Source organism: Schistocerca piceifrons, chromosome 4, assembly GCF_021461385.2.
Source record: "Schistocerca piceifrons isolate TAMUIC-IGC-003096 chromosome 4, iqSchPice1.1, whole genome shotgun sequence".
Classification (NCBI taxonomy): Eukaryota; Metazoa; Arthropoda; class Insecta; order Orthoptera; family Acrididae; genus Schistocerca; species Schistocerca piceifrons.
This window is the reverse complement of record NC_060141.1, coordinates 618,283,165-618,304,938: the sequence shown is the minus strand read 5'-3', so window position 1 is coordinate 618,304,938 and position 21,774 is coordinate 618,283,165. Positions and strand designations below refer to the sequence as shown.

The 21,774-nt window shown below is 39.3% G+C and overlaps 1 protein-coding gene across 1 annotated transcript in view; it reads left to right on the top strand.

Annotated features, from left to right (window-relative positions):
* Nucleotides 1–21,774, top strand: part of LOC124794850 (RNA polymerase II-associated protein 1) — a 204,511-nt gene that overhangs the window by 34,119 nt on the left and 148,618 nt on the right. The window contains exon 3 of the mRNA XM_047258515.1: nt 7,993–8,108. Within this exon, the coding sequence (XP_047114471.1) occupies nt 7,993–8,108 (116 nt within the window). The remainder of the gene's footprint in view (nt 1–7,992; nt 8,109–21,774) is intronic.

Here is a 21,774-nt window from a genome sequence, read left to right as displayed (position 1 = left end):
TCTTAGGACTTGAACTGTCACAGAAGTACGAAAAAGGCAGTAAATAACCACTGAAAACAATACAGAGCGACAACATCAACTTTAAAATATCTTTGGTAACAAAACATGGATGGAAGACAGCCAGTGTGACACACAGATACCATTGGAAGATTCACAGAATGTGATTAACACCACTGAATAAAGACTGTGACAGCACCAAAAACAGGAATGCTCTGCTCCACCAAAACAAAGTGACACATAAGGAAAATCCATTTGTTTGAAAACCTCTCAACCAGTGAGAAAAACAGAATGCTTCTTCAGCAAACAAACTAACAACCAGCTGTGTTAAAAGATCATTCTCAAGTTGTAATACAGGACATTTTGTTAACTGTACAGATTCACAATGACTTGTCTCGAAAACTGCAACTGAAAGTTCATTCATGAACCCATGAAAAAACAAACTCAAGGTTTATTTGCGTGATAACAGATCTGTGAGAAGCGTCATCCCGTATTACTGTAGGGCAGTGTCCAATGAGGGTCTGCTCACCGTGGAGTAGTGTAGGCGTGACAATGCAGCAAAGCAAAATGGAGTGTTCTGGCTTGTCTTGGCAATTGCACTGCGCTATTGGAACTCAGACTGCACTCGAACTGGAACCCGAACTTGAATTGGCCTGCAGGGGGTGCTGTACCCAGCAGGCAGAAGTATGTTTCCACCCATGTGAAGTGTGGTTGGTGTTTGTTCTTTGGTAGCAGTGCCACCATTTTCCTGGCGTACATGCTACCTCAAAGCATAGCTAGTGCCCCTTGTGAAACCTGGAACAAGCAGTGGATAAACATACTGTTAGTACACAGTACAGTGTCACAGCATGTGGTGCCTGTCTTCTACGAATACACAGCCTTCGAAGGAGAGACACTTACTTATGGGCGGCGAGCAGGCATCTCTGCTTGGTAAAAACATTGGGCTGGCAGCAGACGTATGCTGCCTATTGCCGATATACTACAGTTTAGTTTAGTGATCAAATGGTGATTACTGTATCATGACACTACCCTTTCCACTAAGTGTCGACACTACAGTGCTAGAAACTGCTTTTTGAGGCCTGGTGGGGAGAAGCCGATGGAGTTCACTCTGTAGAATTGGCAGTCATTTTCATTCTCTGACCCGCTGGTGTAGATCTTCCCTTGGTGTGATCCTTTGGGTGGGGTGGGTATCTGTCTTTGGTACCGAGCGAGGTGGCGCAGTGGTTAGACACTGGACTCGCATTCGGGAGGGCGACGGTTCAATCCCGCGTCCGGCCATCCTGATTTACGTTTTCCGTGATTTCCGTAAATCGCTCCAGGCAAATGTCGGGATGGTTCCTTTCAAAGGGCACGGCCGACTTCCTTCCCCGTCCTTCCTTAATCTGATGAGACCGATGACCTCGCTGTCTGGTCTCCTTCCCCAAAACAACCAACCATATCTGTCTTTGGGGCCTGTCTTCTTTCTTTCTCATGTTTTAATATCCCTAGACTTCGTTTTCCTTCTTTCTTCTCCACTTGGAGCACCAAGCCAATCCTCTCACTTTTGTATAATCAGTAATTTCCATCACAGCAAACCCTCTTCTAATCCCTACACCAAACCCTGTGTTCATAGTATTGCCAGAGGTGTAGCACCTGCTCCTGTGATTACCGAAGGAGGTTGACTTAACATGAAAGTTAATGACAACTCTATGCAGTTAGAAAAGCAACTGGTTTGCCCATTCTTGCTATACTTTGTTTCACCACATATCAAAATATATAAACTGTATGCAATTGATGCAAGTTGAAGTCATTGCAACAATTTAATTTAAGTAACAAATTGTAGTGATTTTAAAAATATGAACATTTGATAAAAGTACTGATATTGATTGTAACCAAAGAGCCCAGTGACAGTGGTATAGCAAGCTTTTATGAGAGTGGGATATAAACTGTATAATTAGAATCAGATAACTTGGAGCGTTGGCATTCATAATTCGAAATACAGGGTGTTTATAAATGAATATCGGGGTTTTAACACTTTATAATATTTATTATATTAAACTTACAATTATAAATGATATGTCAAATAAAAGAGTAACTCAAACATTTTTACCAAGAACCTTATAAATGTTCAATGTGAGCACCATTTGTCACACGGCACACATCAAGTCTATAGCCGAGTTCTTCCCAAATGTTGATAAGTGTGTCTTCAGTGATTTTAGCAACAGCTGCTTCAATCTGGTTTCTTAATTCAGGGAGGTCTGCTGGTAGTGGAGGCATGTACACATGATCTTTGATGAAACCCCAAAGGAAGAAATCGCATGGTGTTGGGTCAGGTGCACATAGAGGCCATGCAAAGCAAGCCCTGTCAATGGGCCCCTTGCGGCCTATCTATCGCTTGGGTACAGTGAAGTTCAACCAATCGCGCACTTCACACTCACATTGAACATTTATAAGGTTCTTGGTAAAAATGTTTGAGTTGCTCTTTCATATGACATATCATTTATAACTGTAAGTTTAATATAATAAATATTATAAAGCATTAAAACCCTGATATTCATTTATAAACACCCTGTACAAGGAAAAGATCTGAAATGAATTTATCTGAATTGGTACTTACAAGGGAACCTCTCCATCGCACCCCCCTCAGATTTAGTTATAAGTTGGCACAGTGGATAGGCCTTGAAAAACTGAACACAGATCAATCGACAAAACAGGAAGAAGTTGTGTGGAACTATGAAAAAAATAAGCAAAATATACAAACTGAGTGGTTCATGTGAAATATGTGCAACATCAAGGACACTGTGAGTGCATGAGCGCCGTGGTCCTGTGGTTAGTGTGAGCAGCTGCGCAATGAGAGGTCCTTGGTTCAAGTCTTCCCTCGAGTGAAAAGTTTAATTTTTTATTTTCAGATAATTATCAAAGTTCGGGCACCCACGCATAATCAACTTCGCTGTCCAAAATTCCAGGACATGTTCAGATTTGTTTGGACATATGCAGGATTTGACGGTCTACACACGGAAAAATTTGAAAACGTTAAAAACATATGTTTTGACAGAGCACAGGGAAAACTCTGTGACTGTGAAACTGTTGCATTCATTTGTTGCAGTTTATGTCACAAACTCTTATGTTTTCATCACTTTTTTGGGAGTGATTACCATATCCACAAGAAAACCTAAATCGGACAAGGTAGAAGAATCTTTTTACCTATTCACCAAGTGTACAAGTTAGGTGGGTCGACAACATATTCCTGTCATGTGACGCACATGCCGTCACCAGTGTCGTGTAGAATGTATCAGACGTGTTTTCCTGCGGAGGAATCGGTTGACGTATGACCGTGCGATCAAATGTTTTCGGTTCCCATTGGACAGGCACGTCCTTTCGTCTACTAATCACACGATTTTGCGGTGCGGTCACAGCAGTGAACAGATACATCAATGAACAAACGGACAGATCATAACTTTGCGAAAGTAAAGTAAGTAAACTTTTCAGTTGAGGAAAAGACTTGAACCTAGGACCTCTCGTTCCACAGCTGCTCACGCTAACCACGGGACCACGGCGCTCCTGAACTCACACGCTCCTTGATGTTGCATATGTTTCGCATGACAACTCAGTTTGTATATTTTGCTTATTTTTTTCATAGTTCCACACAACTTCTTCCTGTTTTCTCGATTGATCTGTGTTCAGTTTTTCAAGGCCTATCCACTGTACCAACTTATAAATAAATCTGAGGGGGGTGCGATGGGGAGGTTCCCTTGTTAGTACAAATGGATTATGTTCATGATTTAAAGTGTTATTTGTTGAGCTATAAAGAAATGAATGTCTAGTAGGAATAAGGGATTAATGTTTAACTTGTAATTCTGCATAGAGTTTTTGGCTATAGTATTGTTATTCTGTTGTAAATGTTACCTGTTCAAGGTGCCATCATTCGTGTGACATACCACTTTAGCAAAGTGGTGTAGTGTACATTGTTTATAGTATCAATGAATAATGATTGCCAAGCAAGCAGTTATTTTTGTTAGTTGGTTCAGTAAGTTTAAGACATGTGTTGTGTGGAGATTTTGTATTATTTGTGCATGTAACTGAGTGTAGAAGGAAGGAGCATTTCTGCAAGATGGGGAAATACTGGCAGTGTAGTCACGCATTTTTGTGGCACCTGCTGGTTTGGCAATTACTCGGTGTAGCTACGACCTGCCTTGAAGACATGCTGCACTCAGTAGAATACTGCACACCTTTAGAATGGACTGCATCATGAAAGAAAGAGAAGAGAGTCAGTCTGATAGATAGTTGGCATTGAAATGTCTATCAGTTTGTATTAATTGATGTAATTACCATATACAATGGCACACAGTTATTTTATGGGATGTTTCAACATTGTATGAGCTGGAAGAATATATATATGTCTTCAAAGAGTGACTTCTTTTATTTGGTAGCTTATTGGGAACAGATAAGTACAATTCCATTTCCAGCACAGACCAAACTGCACAGGAAATGAAGTTCCTAGAACGAACAAGAAGATAAGGAGAGTGGAGGTATAGTCCAGATCAGCAAGATAGTAATTGCAGACTAGTACACATCAGCATTAGAATTAATACATGGAATCCCCCTTTGAATACTACTCATCCAGTACACCAGGGAACATCCCAGTAGATTCATTTTTAGATAAAGCAGGTGGCAGACTTCGGTTTATTAGCAGAATGCTAGGCAAGTGCAATCAATTTACAAAGGATATTGCTTACAAAATGCTTGTGCAAACCATCTTAGAATGTTGCTCAAGTATATGGGACCCATATCAAGTAGGACTAATAGGGGATATTGAATATATGCAGAAGAGGGCAGCCCAAATGGTCACTAATAGGGGATATTGAATATATGCAGAAGAGGGCAGCCCAAATGGTCACTGGTTTATTTGATCCATAGAAGAGTGTCACAGAGATGCTGAAGAAACTGAACTGATAGACACCTGAAAATAGACACAATCTATCTCAAGATAGCCTACTTACAGAGTTTCGAGAATCAACTTTAAAAGATAAATTTTGAAGTATGTTACGATCCTTTTGTATAGCTTCCATAGGGATCATGGGGATGTGATAAGATTAATTACAGTGTGCACAGAGGCATTCAATCAATCATTATTCCCATGTGTCATACATGAAACACTAGGAAGCCCTAATAACTGTGCAAGGAGAGGTATCTTCTGCCACACACTTAACAGTGATTTGCTGATTGTGGATGTAGACTTGTTAGCACAAATAGTAATAAGCACGTACATGGCAGTTTATAATTAATACAGTGTACTGGTTAAGTTTCTGTGGTATCCTTAGGTTTTATAAATGTATATCTTGGCTTGAGCCACATCCTAGGAGGTTCTACAGTATGTGATGAATGAATGAATTTAATAGATCAGGAAAGGAAAGTGCACTAGCTTTTGATCAGTCACTCCTCTTGAAATATGGGATAAGTATTGCAAATAGGTGATACAATACCAATATTACATTTGTTGTCGGTGAAACATTCTGTTTATAGGTAACAGGTTAAATTTCACAGGTGAAGTGAAGCAGTGTGATGATCTCTATTCAGTTTTGTTTAACTTCATGCTGTGTAGTGTGATAGTAAAAATAGGCAAGAGAGAGACAATAATAATGTAATCCAGTCGGATATGATTATATGTAGCTGATATTCAATCATGGCAAGAGACGTAAACATCCTTAAAGAAATGTATGAAGCAATGGGAGAAGAAGGAGCAAAAAATAGATTCACTGTAGGTGAAAACAAGGCAGAATATCTAATAGTGTCCCACTGTAGGGCCAGGAAAGGTCTCCAACAAACATTTTAAAAATGGGAGCCGCTTCAGTTATCTTGGTGTCCTTTTAACCACCGAAAATGATATGAGGCACTATGTCAGAGAAAGTATAGAACTAGTATATAAAGCCTGTTTTGCCAACTTATGGACTTTGAAGACAAAAACAACAAAGTTAAAAGTATGATTTATCCTTGTATGATCAGTTGTTACGTATGGATCAGAAATGCGGATGATGGCAAAGGTGGACATGAACAACCAAAAACCATTTGAATGAAAAATCTATGAGACAGACAGAGTATTGGAGAGTGCAATATGACAATGAACTGCAGTAACTTACACAAGTTAAGATAAAGTTAAGTTTGTCAAATTATAGAGAATATGCTGGGTATGACACAGGGAACTAATGGCAGAGGACTGGACACTCCAAAAAAATTATCAAACAAAGATTTTATTCCACCAGAAGGAAGCGCCAGCTAAGAATGAGATGGATGGACACTGTATTGGAAGCTCTTGCTAAGAAGGAGATCTGAGAGTGGAGGAGAAAAAAGCAGAGAACACAAATGTATTGAGGCAGGTTGTTGAGGAGGACAAGGCACATTAAGGGCTGTGGTGCTAAAGGAGAAGAGAAGAAGAATGTATGGTTACTAACTTACCAGAGATGTCCCATCTCAGTAGCCATATCTTGTTCTACTATTATTGATATATTGTTATGTGCTCCAGATGGCATATTCTTTAGAATGCAGGATCACACTGTGATTATATAATTTGTATGTAAGAGAAAATAGTTGGCACAATTCCTGCTTGATCCTTATTTTGTATGAAACATATAAGAATTGGGTATTGTAGAAATATGTCAGTAACACAAGTTCAACATGACATGAATTTCAGTTACCGTGTTTTTTTGACTTGTATAAAAACTTATTCAAAATCATTGCATGCCCACAGCTAAGCAGCCATCTTTGATATTGCTTCTGTTTCAGACTGACAAAATTTGGTGATATGATACTGTAAACGCTTCATTATTTAGTTCAGTGGTTTCTCCTACCTAGCACTATTACAATCAAGAAATGTGATGTGCAATGTAATAGATATTTAGTAATAAACAATACAACCCCTCGGTAAACGTCTTGATCCACTGAAGTTTTGATACATAAACACATACATATATATGTTCAAGTCTCAACTTAGACTAATCATTGTATAACAACATTTGAACAATAATTAACATACACAAGAAAATAATTTAATAGCTGTTATAAGATGATGGAACTATATGATCAAGATATAAATGGTTTTCACGGTACTGATATCCGGTATGTGTGGAAACATTGTTTTTTTGTAAAATGATAAAGCTTTAGCTGTGGAATTACCACTATTGTAGGGACTTAGAATATTAATTTATTTTTAATGAAAATTGAAATTTTTAAATATTAATTATTAAACAGATTTATTTTATGAAATTTAGTGTAGAAAATCATGCAATTCACTAAACACTTATTTTATGCTGAACATGATGTTATATGTTAAATTATTTACAAAAATCTTCTTTCCCTGTAATTGACTTGAAGTAATAATTGTAATAATACTGAAAATTCCATGCATTGTCAGAAAACTATATAAGAGCTGAGATTATGTCATAGAGTTCAGTTGTTAAAAGTGAGTTGGTTGTTATTAGACAGTTGCTGAAGTTAGAGTCATGTTGATTTGTGAAAGTGAAAAAATACCGATAAATGAAGAATGTTATGGAAATTAGTTTTCAGAAGATTATTTGTAAAGTAAGATGCTTACAATCACATAATAATATAGAATAATCCAAAGCTAACCACAGTTCTTCTACAGTGAACAAGAAAGATGTATTAATATAAACAACAATTATCATCACCTCCAATTCATCATTATATGTATTTGAGCATTAATATATTGCTTCCTGCTCCAAAAGCTTTTATTGGTTGAGAAACCTCAGTAATACAGTGAGAATGTTACAAATTTTTGAACTAAAATTGTTAATCAATTTATGTCTTCATTGAGAAAAGGAATGTCACAGGTGTCACCTGTCTTCAGATGTGTGGTAAATGCAAACTGTTAATATTTACAATGAATCATAGATAGTATACTGAAATTGTTTGAATATCTTTTGGATGGCTTGCACAGGTTGTTCATAAAATAATTGATTGATATGGTACTTCCTTATATCATTCTTTGATTATTACTTACAGGTAGTCTATCTGTGCTTGGTGAAATAAAGGAAAAAAATGTTGGACACTTTCCTATTGTCCAACCTACAGCAAAATCACAGAGTGGCTTTCCACAAGTTTTCTACAGGGATAAAACAGTAAGTCTGCAATTTGATATTAGGTAAGAATGGATGCTAAAATTAAAAATGTACAGACAGCTGATGAAAGTAGCAGACACTATTCACAGAAAATCTGGAATCGTAGGAGAGTGGATGTTGAACAGAATATTGAAAAGGAAATCTTTGAGGAGATAACAGAAGTAAGACTGACATAGCAAACTATGTGAAGCACTGTATGTGATGTATCATTCTTGACTAGTCATTTGTTAGGCTCATTATGTTCAGGCTCGCAAATTGACATATTTGCTTTGATCTTACTTTTAGTAGTCATCCAGAATGTCACCTGGGTCCTCTGCTTGTCTTTAAAGTCTAGCATTATAAATCTGTATTTACAACATCTGAGAGTCTGCCATTGTTTCTTCTTGTGCTCTTAAACACTGTAATTTGTGTTTTCTAAAAGTAAGTGCTTGATTTCCATCTTCATATGGTATGTAATAACATACAAATTATATCATTTGGTTATGGCTATTGTTTTGAGAAAAATGTTCAGTTCATTGTGTCAACAATGCTTTTCTTTTCATCTTTGTTAACACTTTCCCACAACTTGAACAAACTCATTTGTTTTGAATTTATGGTGATGCATTATAAAAACAATTAATGTAAAAAATAAATAACTGCAATAGCTGCTCAGTTGAACTGCAAACTTCCTACCCACAAAAAAAGAAAAATATTGAACTTATACAGGGTGTTACAAAAAGGCACGGCCAAACTTTCAGGAAACATTCCTCACACACAAAGAAAGAAAATATGTTATGTGGACATGTGTCCGGAAACGCTTACTTTCCATGTTAGAACTCATTTTATTACTTCTCTTCAAATTACATTAATCATGGAAAGGAGACACACAGCAACAGAACGTCCCAGCGTGACTTCAAACACTTTGTTACAGGAAATGTCAAAATGTCCTCCGTTAGCGAGGATACATGCATCCACCCTCCATCACATAGAATCCCTGATGCACTGATGCAGCCCTGGAGAATGGCGTATTGTATCACAGCCGTCCACAATACGAGCACGAAAAGTCTCTACATTTGGTACCGGGGTTGCGTAGACAAGAGCTTTCAAATGCCCCCATAAATGAAAGTCAAGAGAGTTGAGATCAGGAGAGCGTGGAGGCCATGGAATTGGTCTGCCTCTACCAAGCCATCGGTCACTGAATCTGTTGTTGAGAAGCTTACGAACACTTCGACTGAAATGTGCAGGAGCTCCACGTGCATGAACCACATGTTGTGTCGTACTTGTAAAGGCACATTTTCTAGCAGCACAGGTAGAGTGTCCCATATGAAATCATGATAATGTGCTCCCTTGAGCATAGGTGGAAGAACATGGGGCCCAATCAAGACATTACCAACATTGCCTGCCCAAACGTTCACAGAAAATCTGTGTTAATGACGTGATTGCACAATTGCGTGCAGATTCTCGTCAGCCCACACATGTTGATTGTGAAAATTTACAATTTGATCACATTGGAATGAAGCCTCATCTGTAAAGAGAACATTTGCACTGAAATGAGGATTGACACTTTGTTGGATGAACCATTCGCAGAAGTGTACCCGTGGAGGCCAGTCAGCTGCTGATAGTGCCTACACACGCTGTACATGGTACGGAAACAACTGGTTCTCCCGTAGCACTCTCCATACAGTGACGTGGTCAACGTTACCTTGTACAGCAGCAACTTCTCTGACGCTGACATTAGGGCTATCGTTAACTGCACGAAGAATTGCCTCATCCATTGCAGGTGTCCTCGTCGTTCGAGGTCTTCCCCAGTCACGAGTCATAGGCTGGAATGTTCCGATCAATTGCTTCGAACGTCTTCCTGTCGGGACACCTTCGTTCTGGAAATCTGTCTCAATACAAACGTACCGTGCCATGGCTATCGCCCCGTGCTAATCCATACATCAAATGGGCATCTGCCAACTCCGCATTTGTAAACATTGCACTGACTGCAAAACCACATTCGTGATGAACACTAACCTGTTGATGCTACGTACTGATGTGCTTGATGCTAGTACTGTAGAGCAATGAGTCGCATGTCAACACAAGCACCGAAGTCAACATTACCTTCCTCCAATTGGGCCAACTGGCAGTGAATCGAGGAAGTACAGTACATACTGACGAAACTGAAATGAGCTCTAACATGGAAATTAAGCGTTTCCGGACACATGTCCACATAACATATTTTATTTGTTTGTGTGTGAGGAATGTTTCCTGAAAGTTTGGCTGTACCTTTTTGTAACACCCTGTATATTACAGAATATGAAGTTTCTGCTTTTTTTGCCAAACATATGAGGATTATAAAAAGAAATATAGAAATTATTTCTAATTCAATAAATCTTTGCATTAAATTTATGCGTATTTATCATTCACTTGTAGTTATTTTTTGTTTGAACACTACAGATATCATTTCATTTAGTGTATGTTGCTATGAGGTTTCTATTATGATACTGTATAAATCTTCGAACTGCTATCTCAACATTTTTAGCCCTGTCCCAGAGAACTGCCGTTAGCTGCAAGAGTTTTTAAACTCAAGTATTCCTATATCTTTGTGAACAAGTGAAAGTCACATAATTACAATTGTATGACAGCTGTGCCATAACTTCCAGCCCAAAGACTGCCCTGCATGCTATTTTAGTGCACTCCTATATACATTTTGATGTGATTGGAACTTGCTTCCAGTTGTGCATTGCCATCTTCCACAGTCTACAACACTCTGAAATAAAAGTAGTAACAAACAAATACCAGTCCTCATACAAATTAACATACACATCAGGAATAACGTGCTTCCTTTCCTACTTAAACAGGTCACACTCAATTATAGGTGATATAATGCACATAAGTGATGTAATTTTTTTCTTTTCTCATACTAGAAGTTTTCAACTGTTTTGGTGTTTTCAGTTTCCTCTGACAGCATTTGCAGAAATTTCTTATGAAGAGCTAGACACTGTTTCTGAAATTTCTCAAAAATGCAGTTAAAAGTGGCTCTTTTATGTGTTAAAAAGTGATTACCATTCCCCTCCAGTATGAAGTTAAAATTAAGATTTTTTTTATTTGACTGTCAATACATGTAATGTCATTACACTGATTATCACATATTCTCAGGCAGATGGTGAGCTGCTGAAAATCTAAATGAAGTGATACAAGTGATAGCACAATAGACCCCCATTTGCAAGAATGGTATTCCAAATTTCTTACTTGACTTAGATTCATGGATGATATACAAAGTAGTATACTTGTAGTATACTACTTTGTTCCTCCAACTACTTTCTCTCTTCTGACAGGAGGAACACGTTCAACAGCTAATAATTTCATGTCATCTGCCTCGATGCCCTGTTCTGTATGTACCAATGAAATTCATTTGCAGTAAACAAATTATGAATACCATTTTTTGTAATTGATTCTCAATAAGTTGTCATAAGTGATAATATTCTTATCTTTTTCCAACAATATTTTATTGGCAAATTGCCTGTTGGCTTTTGTCTCGGGTTCTTCAACTGGCATTTGTTCGACGATTTTTCTCATGTTTCACCATTGTAGGTGAATGGCATTCTCAAAGCTTTGAGGGCTTTTCTGGGGTCATTACCACCATGGTTCTCCTCTTGCTACATGCAGTGGTCATTGGCTGCAGCACTGAAATCCAGGATCTGTTCACCTTGAGACTTTCTTGTTTCTTGTTAAAGCTATTGGCATGTTTTTGGAGTTCTATGGCATCTCTGAACAAGTGGGCATGGTACCTCTTCTCCACAGTGAGAACTTCGATGTCAGCGAATTTTATTATAGCAAATGCTCTGCCACAGCTGATTTCTCCACCTGCCCCATCTTGCAATACTGCTTCTGTTCAGTGATCTTGGTGCTGACTGATTATCCAGTCATTCCAACATAGACTTTTCCACATGCACAGCATCTATGGTATATTCCCAACATTGCAAATTGGCTCCTTTTTCCTTTGCCAGTCTGCAGCACTCATTGATCATTTTTGTTGGTTTGTAAATATCCTTTATGGCAGAATGGCTCCTCAAATTGCTTTCCAGGTGCTGCATTTCACAAGCTAGTTGCTGCAGCACAGATATTTGTCTTGTGTGTGTTACAAGCATATTAAATCAAACAGTGGAAAATCCAGGATGGAATATAACAATATAACCAAAAGGAAAGTTGCTAGTCACCATATAGGGGAGATGCTGAGTCACCTATCTGTGACTCAGCATCTCTGCTATATGGTGAGTAGCAACTTTCCTTTTCATTACAAGTATATTAATCATCTCTGTCTTCTGACTCAAGTGATTATGTGAAAGTTTGTGGATGTGTTGGCTTGTGTTTTGATTTTAGATGCACGCTATGTCCCAGGTTCTCACTGTCCCTTGTAGCCAGCATATCTGGAAAGAGCAGAAGTTGGTCCGTAGTAAATTTTATGTTGGCATGGAGACTGTTCAGATACCTTAGGAAGTCACCAAATTGTTCCTCATTACAGTTCCGCACAACAAAGGTGTCACTGATGTACCTGTACAACACCTTTGGTTTACAAGGAGTCAAATCCAGCACCTGTGTTTCAGAATGTTCCATGAAGAAGTTGGCCACCACTGGATAAGTGGGCTACCCATGGAGACGCTTTCAAGCTGTTCGTAGAAGCTGCCATTCCACATGAAATAGCTTGTGGCAAGACATGCATGAAAGAGATTAGTGGTGTCTTGTGGGAAAATGGAACTAATATACTCCGCAGAATTATCGAGTGGCACTTTGGTAAAAGAACAACAACATCAGAGCTGACCAGGAGCGCTTATGATTAGTTAGTTAGTTATGTGTTCCATTGATCACTCTCACGGTAACCATTATGATGTGGAACATGCCAAGAGCATAAGAAATTCACACACTAATCAAGAGTCTTAAATGGCACAAAGCACATATATTATACCTGTGTTGTGTTGTTGTGATCTTGAGTCCAAAGACTGGTTTGATGCAGCTCTCCATGCTACTCTATCCTGTGCAAATATCTTCATCTCTGAGTAACTACTGTAAGCTACATCCTTCTGAATCTGCTTACTGTCTTCATCTCTTGGTCTCCCTCTACGATTTTTACCCCTCAAGCTTCCCTCCAGTACTAAATTGGTGATCCCTCAATGCCTCAGAATGTGTCCTACCAACCAATCCCTTCCTAGTCAGGTTGTACACAAATTTCTCTTCTCCTCAGTTCTATTCAGTACCTCTTCATTAGTTATATGATCTGCCCATATAATCTTCAGAATTCTTCTGTAACACCACATTTCAAAAGCTATTCTCTTCTTGTCTAAACTGTTTACCATTCATGTTTTACATGGCTATACTCCATACAAATACTTTCAGAAAGGTCTTCCTGACACTGAAATCTATACTTGATGTTAAGAAATTTCTCTTCTTCAGAAACGCTTTTCTTGCCATTGCCAGTCTTCATTTTATATCCTCCCTACTTCAACCATCATCTGTTATTTTGCTTCCCAAATAGCAAAACTCATTTACTACTTTAAGTGTCTCATTTCCTAATCTAATTCCCTCAGCATCACCTGATTTAATTCAACAAAATTCCATTATCTTCATTTTGCTTTTTTGGAGTTCATCTTATATTGTCCTTTCAAGACACTTTCCATTCCGTTCAACTGCTCCTCCAAGTCCTTTGCTGTCTCTGATAGAATTACAATGTCATCGGCAAACCTCAAAGTTTTCATATCTTCTCCCTTGACTGTAATTCCAAATTTTTCTTTTGTTTCCTTTACTGCTTATTTAGTATTCATATTGAATAACATAGGGGATAGGCTACCACCCTGCCTCACTCCGTTCTCAACCACTGCTTCCCTTTTGTGCCTCTTGACACTTACAACTGTCGTCTGGTTCCTGTACAAATTGTAAATAGCCTTTCACTCCCTGCTGCCATTAGAATTTGAAAGACATCAACATTGTCAAAAGCTTTCTCCAAGTCTACAAATGCTAGAAATGTAGGTTTGCCTTTCCTTAACCTATTTTTTATGAGAGGTCATGGGTCGGTATTGCCATGCGTGTTCCTATATTTCTCCTGAATCCAAACTGATTTTCCCCAAGGTCGGCTTCTAACAGTTTTTCCAGTCTTCTGTAAAGGATTACTGTTAGTATTTTGCAGCCGTGACTTATTAAGCTGGCAGTTCAGTAATTTTCACACCTGTCAGCATCTGCTTTCATTGGAATCTGGATTATTATATTCTTCTTGAAGTCTGCTAGTATTTCGCCTCTCTCATACATTTTGCTCACCAGATGGATGAGTTTTGTCATGACTGGCTCTCCCAAGGCTACCAGTAGCTCTAACGGAATGTTGTCTACTCCCAGGGCCTTGTTTCAACTTAAGTCTTTCAGTGCTTTGTCAAATTCTTCATGCATTATCATATTTCCCTTTTCACCTTCCTCTACATCCTCTTCCATTTCCACAATATTGCTCTCAAGTACATCGTCCTTGTATACACCCTCTCTATACTCCTTCCACCTTTCTGCTTTTCCTTCTTTGCTTAGGACTGGTTTTCCAACTGAGTTCTTGATATTTATACAGTTCATAGCCAATAAATTATGGTCAGAGTCCACATCTGCACCATCTGTCTAACCGTTAGATAAGCAATCTGAAACCTTCCGGTGTCTCCAGCTCTCTTCCACATGTACAACCTTCTCTCATGATTCTTAAACCAAGTGTTAGCTGTGTCTAAGTTATGCTCTGTGCAAAATTCTACAAGGCAGCTTTCTCTTTCATTCCTTCCCCAGTCCATATTAACCTACTATTTTTCTATCTCTTCCTTTCCCTACTACTGAATTCCAGTTCCCCAGGACTACTAAATTTTTGGCTCCCTTAGCTATCTGAATAATGTCTTTTATTTCATCATACTTTTCCTTAATTTTCTCCTCATCTGTGAAGATATTTGGCGTATAAACTTGTACCACTATGATGGGTGTGGGCTTTGTGTCTATCTTGACTACAATGATGCGCTCACTATGCTATTCATAGTAGCTTATCTGCATTCCTATTTTCTTACTCATTATTAAACCTACTCTGGCATTACCCCTATTTGATTTTGTATTTATAATCCTATATTCACCTCACCATAAGTCCTGTTCCTGCTGCCACTGAACTTCGCTAATTCCCACTATATCTAAATTTAACCTATACGTTTCTCTTCTTAGATTTTCTAACCTGTATGCTCGATTAAGGGATTTGACATTCCACACTCTGATCCGTAGGATGCCATTTTTGTTTCTCCTGATAACGTCTTTGTCCTGTGTAGTCCCTGCCCGGAGATCCGAATGGGGGACTACCTCCGAAATATTTTTATTTTTCCCAAGATCATACCCTCATCATTTAACCATACAATAGAGCTGCATGCCCTCAGGAAAAATTAGGGTTGTAGTTTCCCCTTCCTTTCAGCTGTTCACAGTAACAGAACAGCAAGGCAGTTTTGGTTGATGTTACAAGGCCAGATCAATCAATCATCCAGACTGTCGCCCCTGCAACTACTGAAAAGGCTGCTGCCCCTCTTCAGGAACCATTCATTTGTCTGGTCTGGTGTCTCAACAGATATCCCTCCGTTGTGGTTGCACCTACGGTACAGCTATCTGTATTGCTGGTACGGCTATCTGTATAGCTGAGGCAAGGTCCACAGTTCATGGGGAGGATAGATTTATTGTGTTCATGAATTCATCTGTGGCATAGAAGGAGCTGTCAAGGAGATATGATTTCCTTCTTTTTTTTTTTTTTGAAACTATTGCTGCTGCCTGTCAGACATTTTATTTCATCTGGTAATTTATCGAAAAATTTTACAGCAGCATATTTTACTCCTTTCTGTGCCAAAGATAGGTTAAGTAGAGGATAGATTAAGTAGAGAATTGATCTTAGTTGAACATGATGTTTGTGTTACCTTGATTAACTGATTTTTATTCCATGTGATCCACTGCATCAGGTCTGTGGTTGGTACGTTGTCGGATCTAATAGGTCCCAAATCTTCTGCTCACATAATGGTCTTCATTACAGTAGTCACATTTCCCTTGTTGACAGGCAGTACCAATATGGAAGCATCCTGGAGATACTAGAAGGTATCAGATAGATTATATAATGGTAAGACAGAGATTTAGGAACCAGGTTTTAAATTGTAAGACATTTCCAGGGGCAGATGTGAACTCCGACCACAATCTATTGGCTATGAGCTGTAGATTAAAACTGAAGAAACTGCAAAAAGGTGGGAATTTAAGGAGATGGGATCTGGATAAGCTGACTAAACCAGAGGTTGTACAGAGTTTCAGGGAGAGCATAAGGGAACAATTGACAGGAATGGGGGAAAGAAATACAGTAGAAGAAGAATGAGTAGCTCTGAGGGATGAAGTAGTGAAGGCAGCAGAGGATGAAGTAGGTAAAAAGATAAGGGCTAGTAGAAATCCTTGGGTAACAGAAGAAATATTGAATTTAATTGATGAAAGGAGAAAATATAAAAATGCAGTAAATGAAGCAGGCAAAAAGGAATACAAAGTCTCAAAAATGAGATCGACAGGAAGTGCAAAATGGCTAAGCAGGGATGGCTAGAGGACAAATGTAAGGATGTAGAGGCTTATCTCACAAGGAGTAAGATAGATACTGCCTACAGGAAAATTAAAGAGACCTTTGGAGAAAAGAGAGTCACTTGTATGAATATCAGGAGCTCAGATGGAAACCCAGTTCTAAGCAAAGAAGGGAAAGCAGAAAGGTGGAAGGAGTATATAGAGGGTCTATACAAGGGTGATGTATTTGAGGACAATATTATGGAAATGGAAGAGGATGTAGATGAAGATGAAATGGGAGATACGATACTGCATGAAGAGTTTGATAGAGCACTGAAAGACCTAAGTCAAAACAAGGCCCCGGGAGTAGACAACATTCCATTAGAACTACTTACGGCCTAGGGAGAGCCAGTCCTGACAAAACTCTACCATCTGGTGAGCACGATGTATGAGACAGGCGAAATACCCTCAGACTTCAAGAAGAATATAATAATTCCAATCCCAAAGAAAGCAGGTGTTGACAGATGTGAAAATTACCAAACGATCAGTTTAATAAGTCACAGCTACAAAATGCTAATGCGAATTCTTTACAGATGAATGGAAAAACTGGTAGAAGCCGACCTTGGGGAAGATCAGTTTGGATTCCGTAGAAATGTTGGAAGACGTGAGGCAATACTGGCCTTACGACTTATCATAGAAGAAAGATTAAGGAAAGGCAAACCCACATTTCTAGCATTTGTAGACTTAGAGAAAGCTTTTGACAATGTTGACTGGAATACTCTCTTTCAAATTCTAAAGGTGGCAGGGGTAAAATACAGGGAGCAAAAGGCTATTTACAATTTGTACAGAAAGCAGATGGCAGTTATAAGAGTCGAGGGGCATGAAAGGGAAGCAGTGGTTGGGAAGGGAGTGAGACAGGGTTGTAGCCTATCCCCAATGTTATTCAATCTGTATATTGAGCAAGCAGTAATGGAAACAAAAGATAAATTCGGAGTTGGAATTAAAATCCAGGGAGGAGAAATAAAAACTTTGAGGTTTGCCGATGACATTGTAATTCTGTCAGAGACAGCAAAGGACTTGGAAGAGCAGTTGAACGGAATGGACAGTTTCTTGAAAGGAGGATATAAGATGAACATCAACAACAGCAAAACGAGGATAATGGAATGTAGTCGAATTAAGTCGGGTGATGCTGAGGGAATTAGATTAGGTAATGAGATACTTAAAGTAGTAAAGGAGTTCTGCTATTTAGGGAGCGAAATAACTGATGATGGTCGAAGTAGAGAGGATATAAAATGTAGACTGGCAATGGCAAGGAAAGCGTTTCTGAAGAAGAGAAATTTGGTAACATCGAGTATAGGTTTAAGTATCAGGAAGTCGTTTCTGAAAGTATATGTATGGAGTGTAGCCACGTATGGAAGTGAAATGTGGACGATTAATAGTTTAGACAAGAAGAGAATAGAAGCTTTTGAAATGTGGTGCTACAGAAGAATGCTGAAGATTAGATGGGTAGATCACATAAGTAATGAGGAGGTATTGAATAGAATTGGGGAGTAGAGGAGTTTGTGGCACAACTTGACAAGAAGAAGGGACCGGTTGGTAGGACATGTTCTGAGGCATCAAGAGATCACAAATTTAGCATTGGAGGGGAGCGTGGAGGGTAAAAATCGTAGAGGGAGACCAAGGGATGAATACACTAAGCAGATTCAGAAGGATGTAGGTTGCAGTAAGTACTAGGAGATGAAGATGCGTGCACAGGATAGAGTAGCATGGAGAGCTGCATCAAACCAGTCTCAGGACTGAAGACCACAACAACAACAACAACCACCACCACCACCAATATGCTCTTGTCATTGTTAAGGCTCTTTGTAGCCTGTAACTCTTCTTTCTTCACATTACAAGCTAATGGTTTTGCTAGGTGCAGTTCTGTGTGCTCCCATGACTGATGCTGTTGATCGTATCCCAGTTGTCTCGAAGCACACTACCTCTTTGTTAATAAAAAAATGTCCAAAAGTTCCTCATGCCATTCTTGCCAAGGCTCTCCATGTTGCATGAATTTGCTCACAAAGGAAAGCTCATAGATATGATGTGCTTGGGTGTTGATGATTCGGCACTTACATTTCAGGAACTTTGGTATGTTCCCTTCATCATGGCACTGTGACAGAAAGGTGAGAAAGGGTGGCAGTCACGCTTTCTTCTTCCATCTTTGCTCAAGATGTTGGTCTCCTCCCCGCAGAAGTGTGGTACAAAACTGTTAAGGCTTTTCTGGTCACCTGCTGACAAATTGTCTGTTGGCTTCTTTGGCCAACATTTGTTTGGTGACTTTTCTGTCATTTCACTAGCTTGAGTGCCTGGCCTTGTGAAAGCTTCACCTTCCTCTGCTGGTGGTGGACTGGTGAAACGTCAGAAAAATCGCCAAAGAAATGTAGGCCAGAGAACCAGAGAAAAAGCCAACAGGCAATTTGTCAACAAGTCACCATGAAACCTTAACAATTTTATAATGTTTTGTTGTCTTTCTCTAGACAATGATAGGCCGTAGCTGACTTTAGCACCTTTTGTTTTATGTGGCATGTGTGTTTGACAGCACACTTGACAATGGTGCCACTGGTTTTTCTCTTGTAAATACTGCCACATTCCCAAGGAGTTCTATACAGTATATACATTGCTATCTACGGCCTGTGTCTGCTGCTGCTTGTTGCGTAGATACTTTTTTGCTGAAGCCAGAGGTCATAATGGTGGATGTAGGGGAGGGCAAATGTTGTTCAATGATCTGAACGTGTAGCTTTCGGTGACCCTCCTTGGCCTTTCAGGGGATAATACTGCTCCCCCAACAGCACAAATGGTGGCCAAATTGTGGCATGTGTGGTGATTGTGGACATGTGAACAACATAAGAGAAACCGACAAAATCGTTCATTGTCGACAGCCACATTGCTTCCTCTAATTTTCCCAGAAAGTCGGTGTGCAATGTTTCACCAGGTTGCTCCTGCTAAAACTAAGGTGAGAAATGCTGAGCTGGGGCTATGCAGTTCTGGGTGCACACTTTGCACATCCTGATCCCTTTCCAATAAATGTGACACCATTGCAACATTTCCTTTAGTGTCATCTCCAAATATGATTCACGAAGCAACTAAAAAACTCTGGTGGAAAGTGGATCCAGAATGAGGACCCGATAAAAATCCCTGTTGCTTTCAGTGAACTAGGGAACAATGAGAAATAAATATGGACTACTGGATCCGTCTGTTTCAGCAGGTGCTTCAGCCCAACCACTCTGAACTGCCGACTGTACACTACACTGTATCAGACTTCATCATTATGAGACAGAATTGCTTGCCAATACTTACCTTTAGGAATCAAAATGTGTACTATTGCTGGTAAACACATACATTATCTGATTGAAAGTATCTGGTCACCTCTATATAACATAGAATTGAACACTGGGAGTACTGTGTTGTCAGAAGAGAAGCAGTAACAGCTGAATAGGCTGGTCAAGAGAGATCAGTTACTTTTAATGTGGACCATTCATTGTATGTCACCCAACAAATCCATGAGGGACATTTTAGCGTTTCTAAAGCTACCCGAGTTGTCTGTTGGTGATGTGACTGTGGAGCGGAAATTTGGAGGAACCACTATAGCTAAACCAAGACCAAGTAGACCTCATTTACTGATGGACAGGGACTGTTGAACATTGCGCAGGTCAGTGTAAAAAAATCGTACAAAATCAGGAGGAGGAGTCACTTGTCAGCTCCACAGAGCTGCCAGCAGTCCAGCTGTCACGATGACTGTGCATAGGGAGTTAAAAAGACAGGGTTACGATGATCAACTTGCTCATGGATGACTGGTGACTAGAAACAAGTGATTTGGTGTGATGAATTCATACTATACCCTATGGCAATATGACATAAGGGTTTGGCGAATGTCTGGAGAACATTCCTTTCCATGATGTGTAGTACCAACAGTGAAGTGTGGAGGGTGTATTGTTATGACATTGGGGTATTTTTCATGGCTAGTATGCGATTCCCTTATTGCACTCGAAGAATGCTGACAGTGGAAGGATATGAACACATTTTACAGCATTTTGTAGTACAGTACAACAACAATTTGGAGATGATGACTGATCATGTCAGTACACTGTAGTGTAGTTTCAGCTCTCTAAGACTGCAGACATTGTGTGCAAGTTGTGTGTGTGTGTGTGTGTGTGTGTGTGTGTGTGTGTGTGTGTGTGTCCGTGCGTGTGTGTGGGCGCGCACGCGCGCGCGCGCGCGTTTGTGTGTGTGTGTCTACTGCTGACAAAGGCCTTAATGGCCGAAAGCTATGATTGTGTGAATCTTTTTATTGTACCTGTAGCAACTCAGCATCTCTGCTATATGGTGAGTAGCAACTTTCCTTCTCTGGTATCCATCCTGGATTTTCCATTGTTTGATTTCAGTATCAATAGTCATTCATGTGTGTGGCTTCTTTCATAAGATTGTTGGTACAACTGACTGATTTCATGTATAAACTTCTGTGTACAAAATTAAATATCACTTCAAAACAGCACAGTTTAGTTGTAAACTCCGCATGTGTGTGTGTGTGTGTGTGTGTGTGTGTGTGTGTGTGTGTGAGAGAGAGAGAGAGAGAGAGAGAGAGAGAGAGAGAGATGTACAATCCACTCGTTCAAAAACCTCTGCTAGTGCCGAGCAAAATATGTGTGTCATTTGTAATATTACCTGTTACATAACTTTCAGTATGTAATTGTGTAGTTGGTAAATTCACTGAGTGCAAATAAGAAGAAAGTAATACAGAAAGCGTATCAAGTTCCAGCAGGCAAACTGAGATTCTTTATGAGATTAACATTTCATTTTTGTTACAGTGTAACTATTCTATGCAACTCAAACTTTTTTCTTGCAAATATGCAAAATGAGCATAATTCCACAGCATTAGTAAAATGGTAATTGACTGCCAGATAACATCTCTTCCATAGAGAGAGTAGTCATTGTTCCCTTAGGAATGTTGATGAAGCAGTAGTTTCACCAGCTGACAAGGGAATACCGTGGTTGTAATGCCATATTGTTAGTATTTTGGGTGCATCCACTTTCAACCTGGCAAAGTACTTAACGTCTGTTCTCAGTCCATATGTTGGCAAGTGTGAACACTATATCT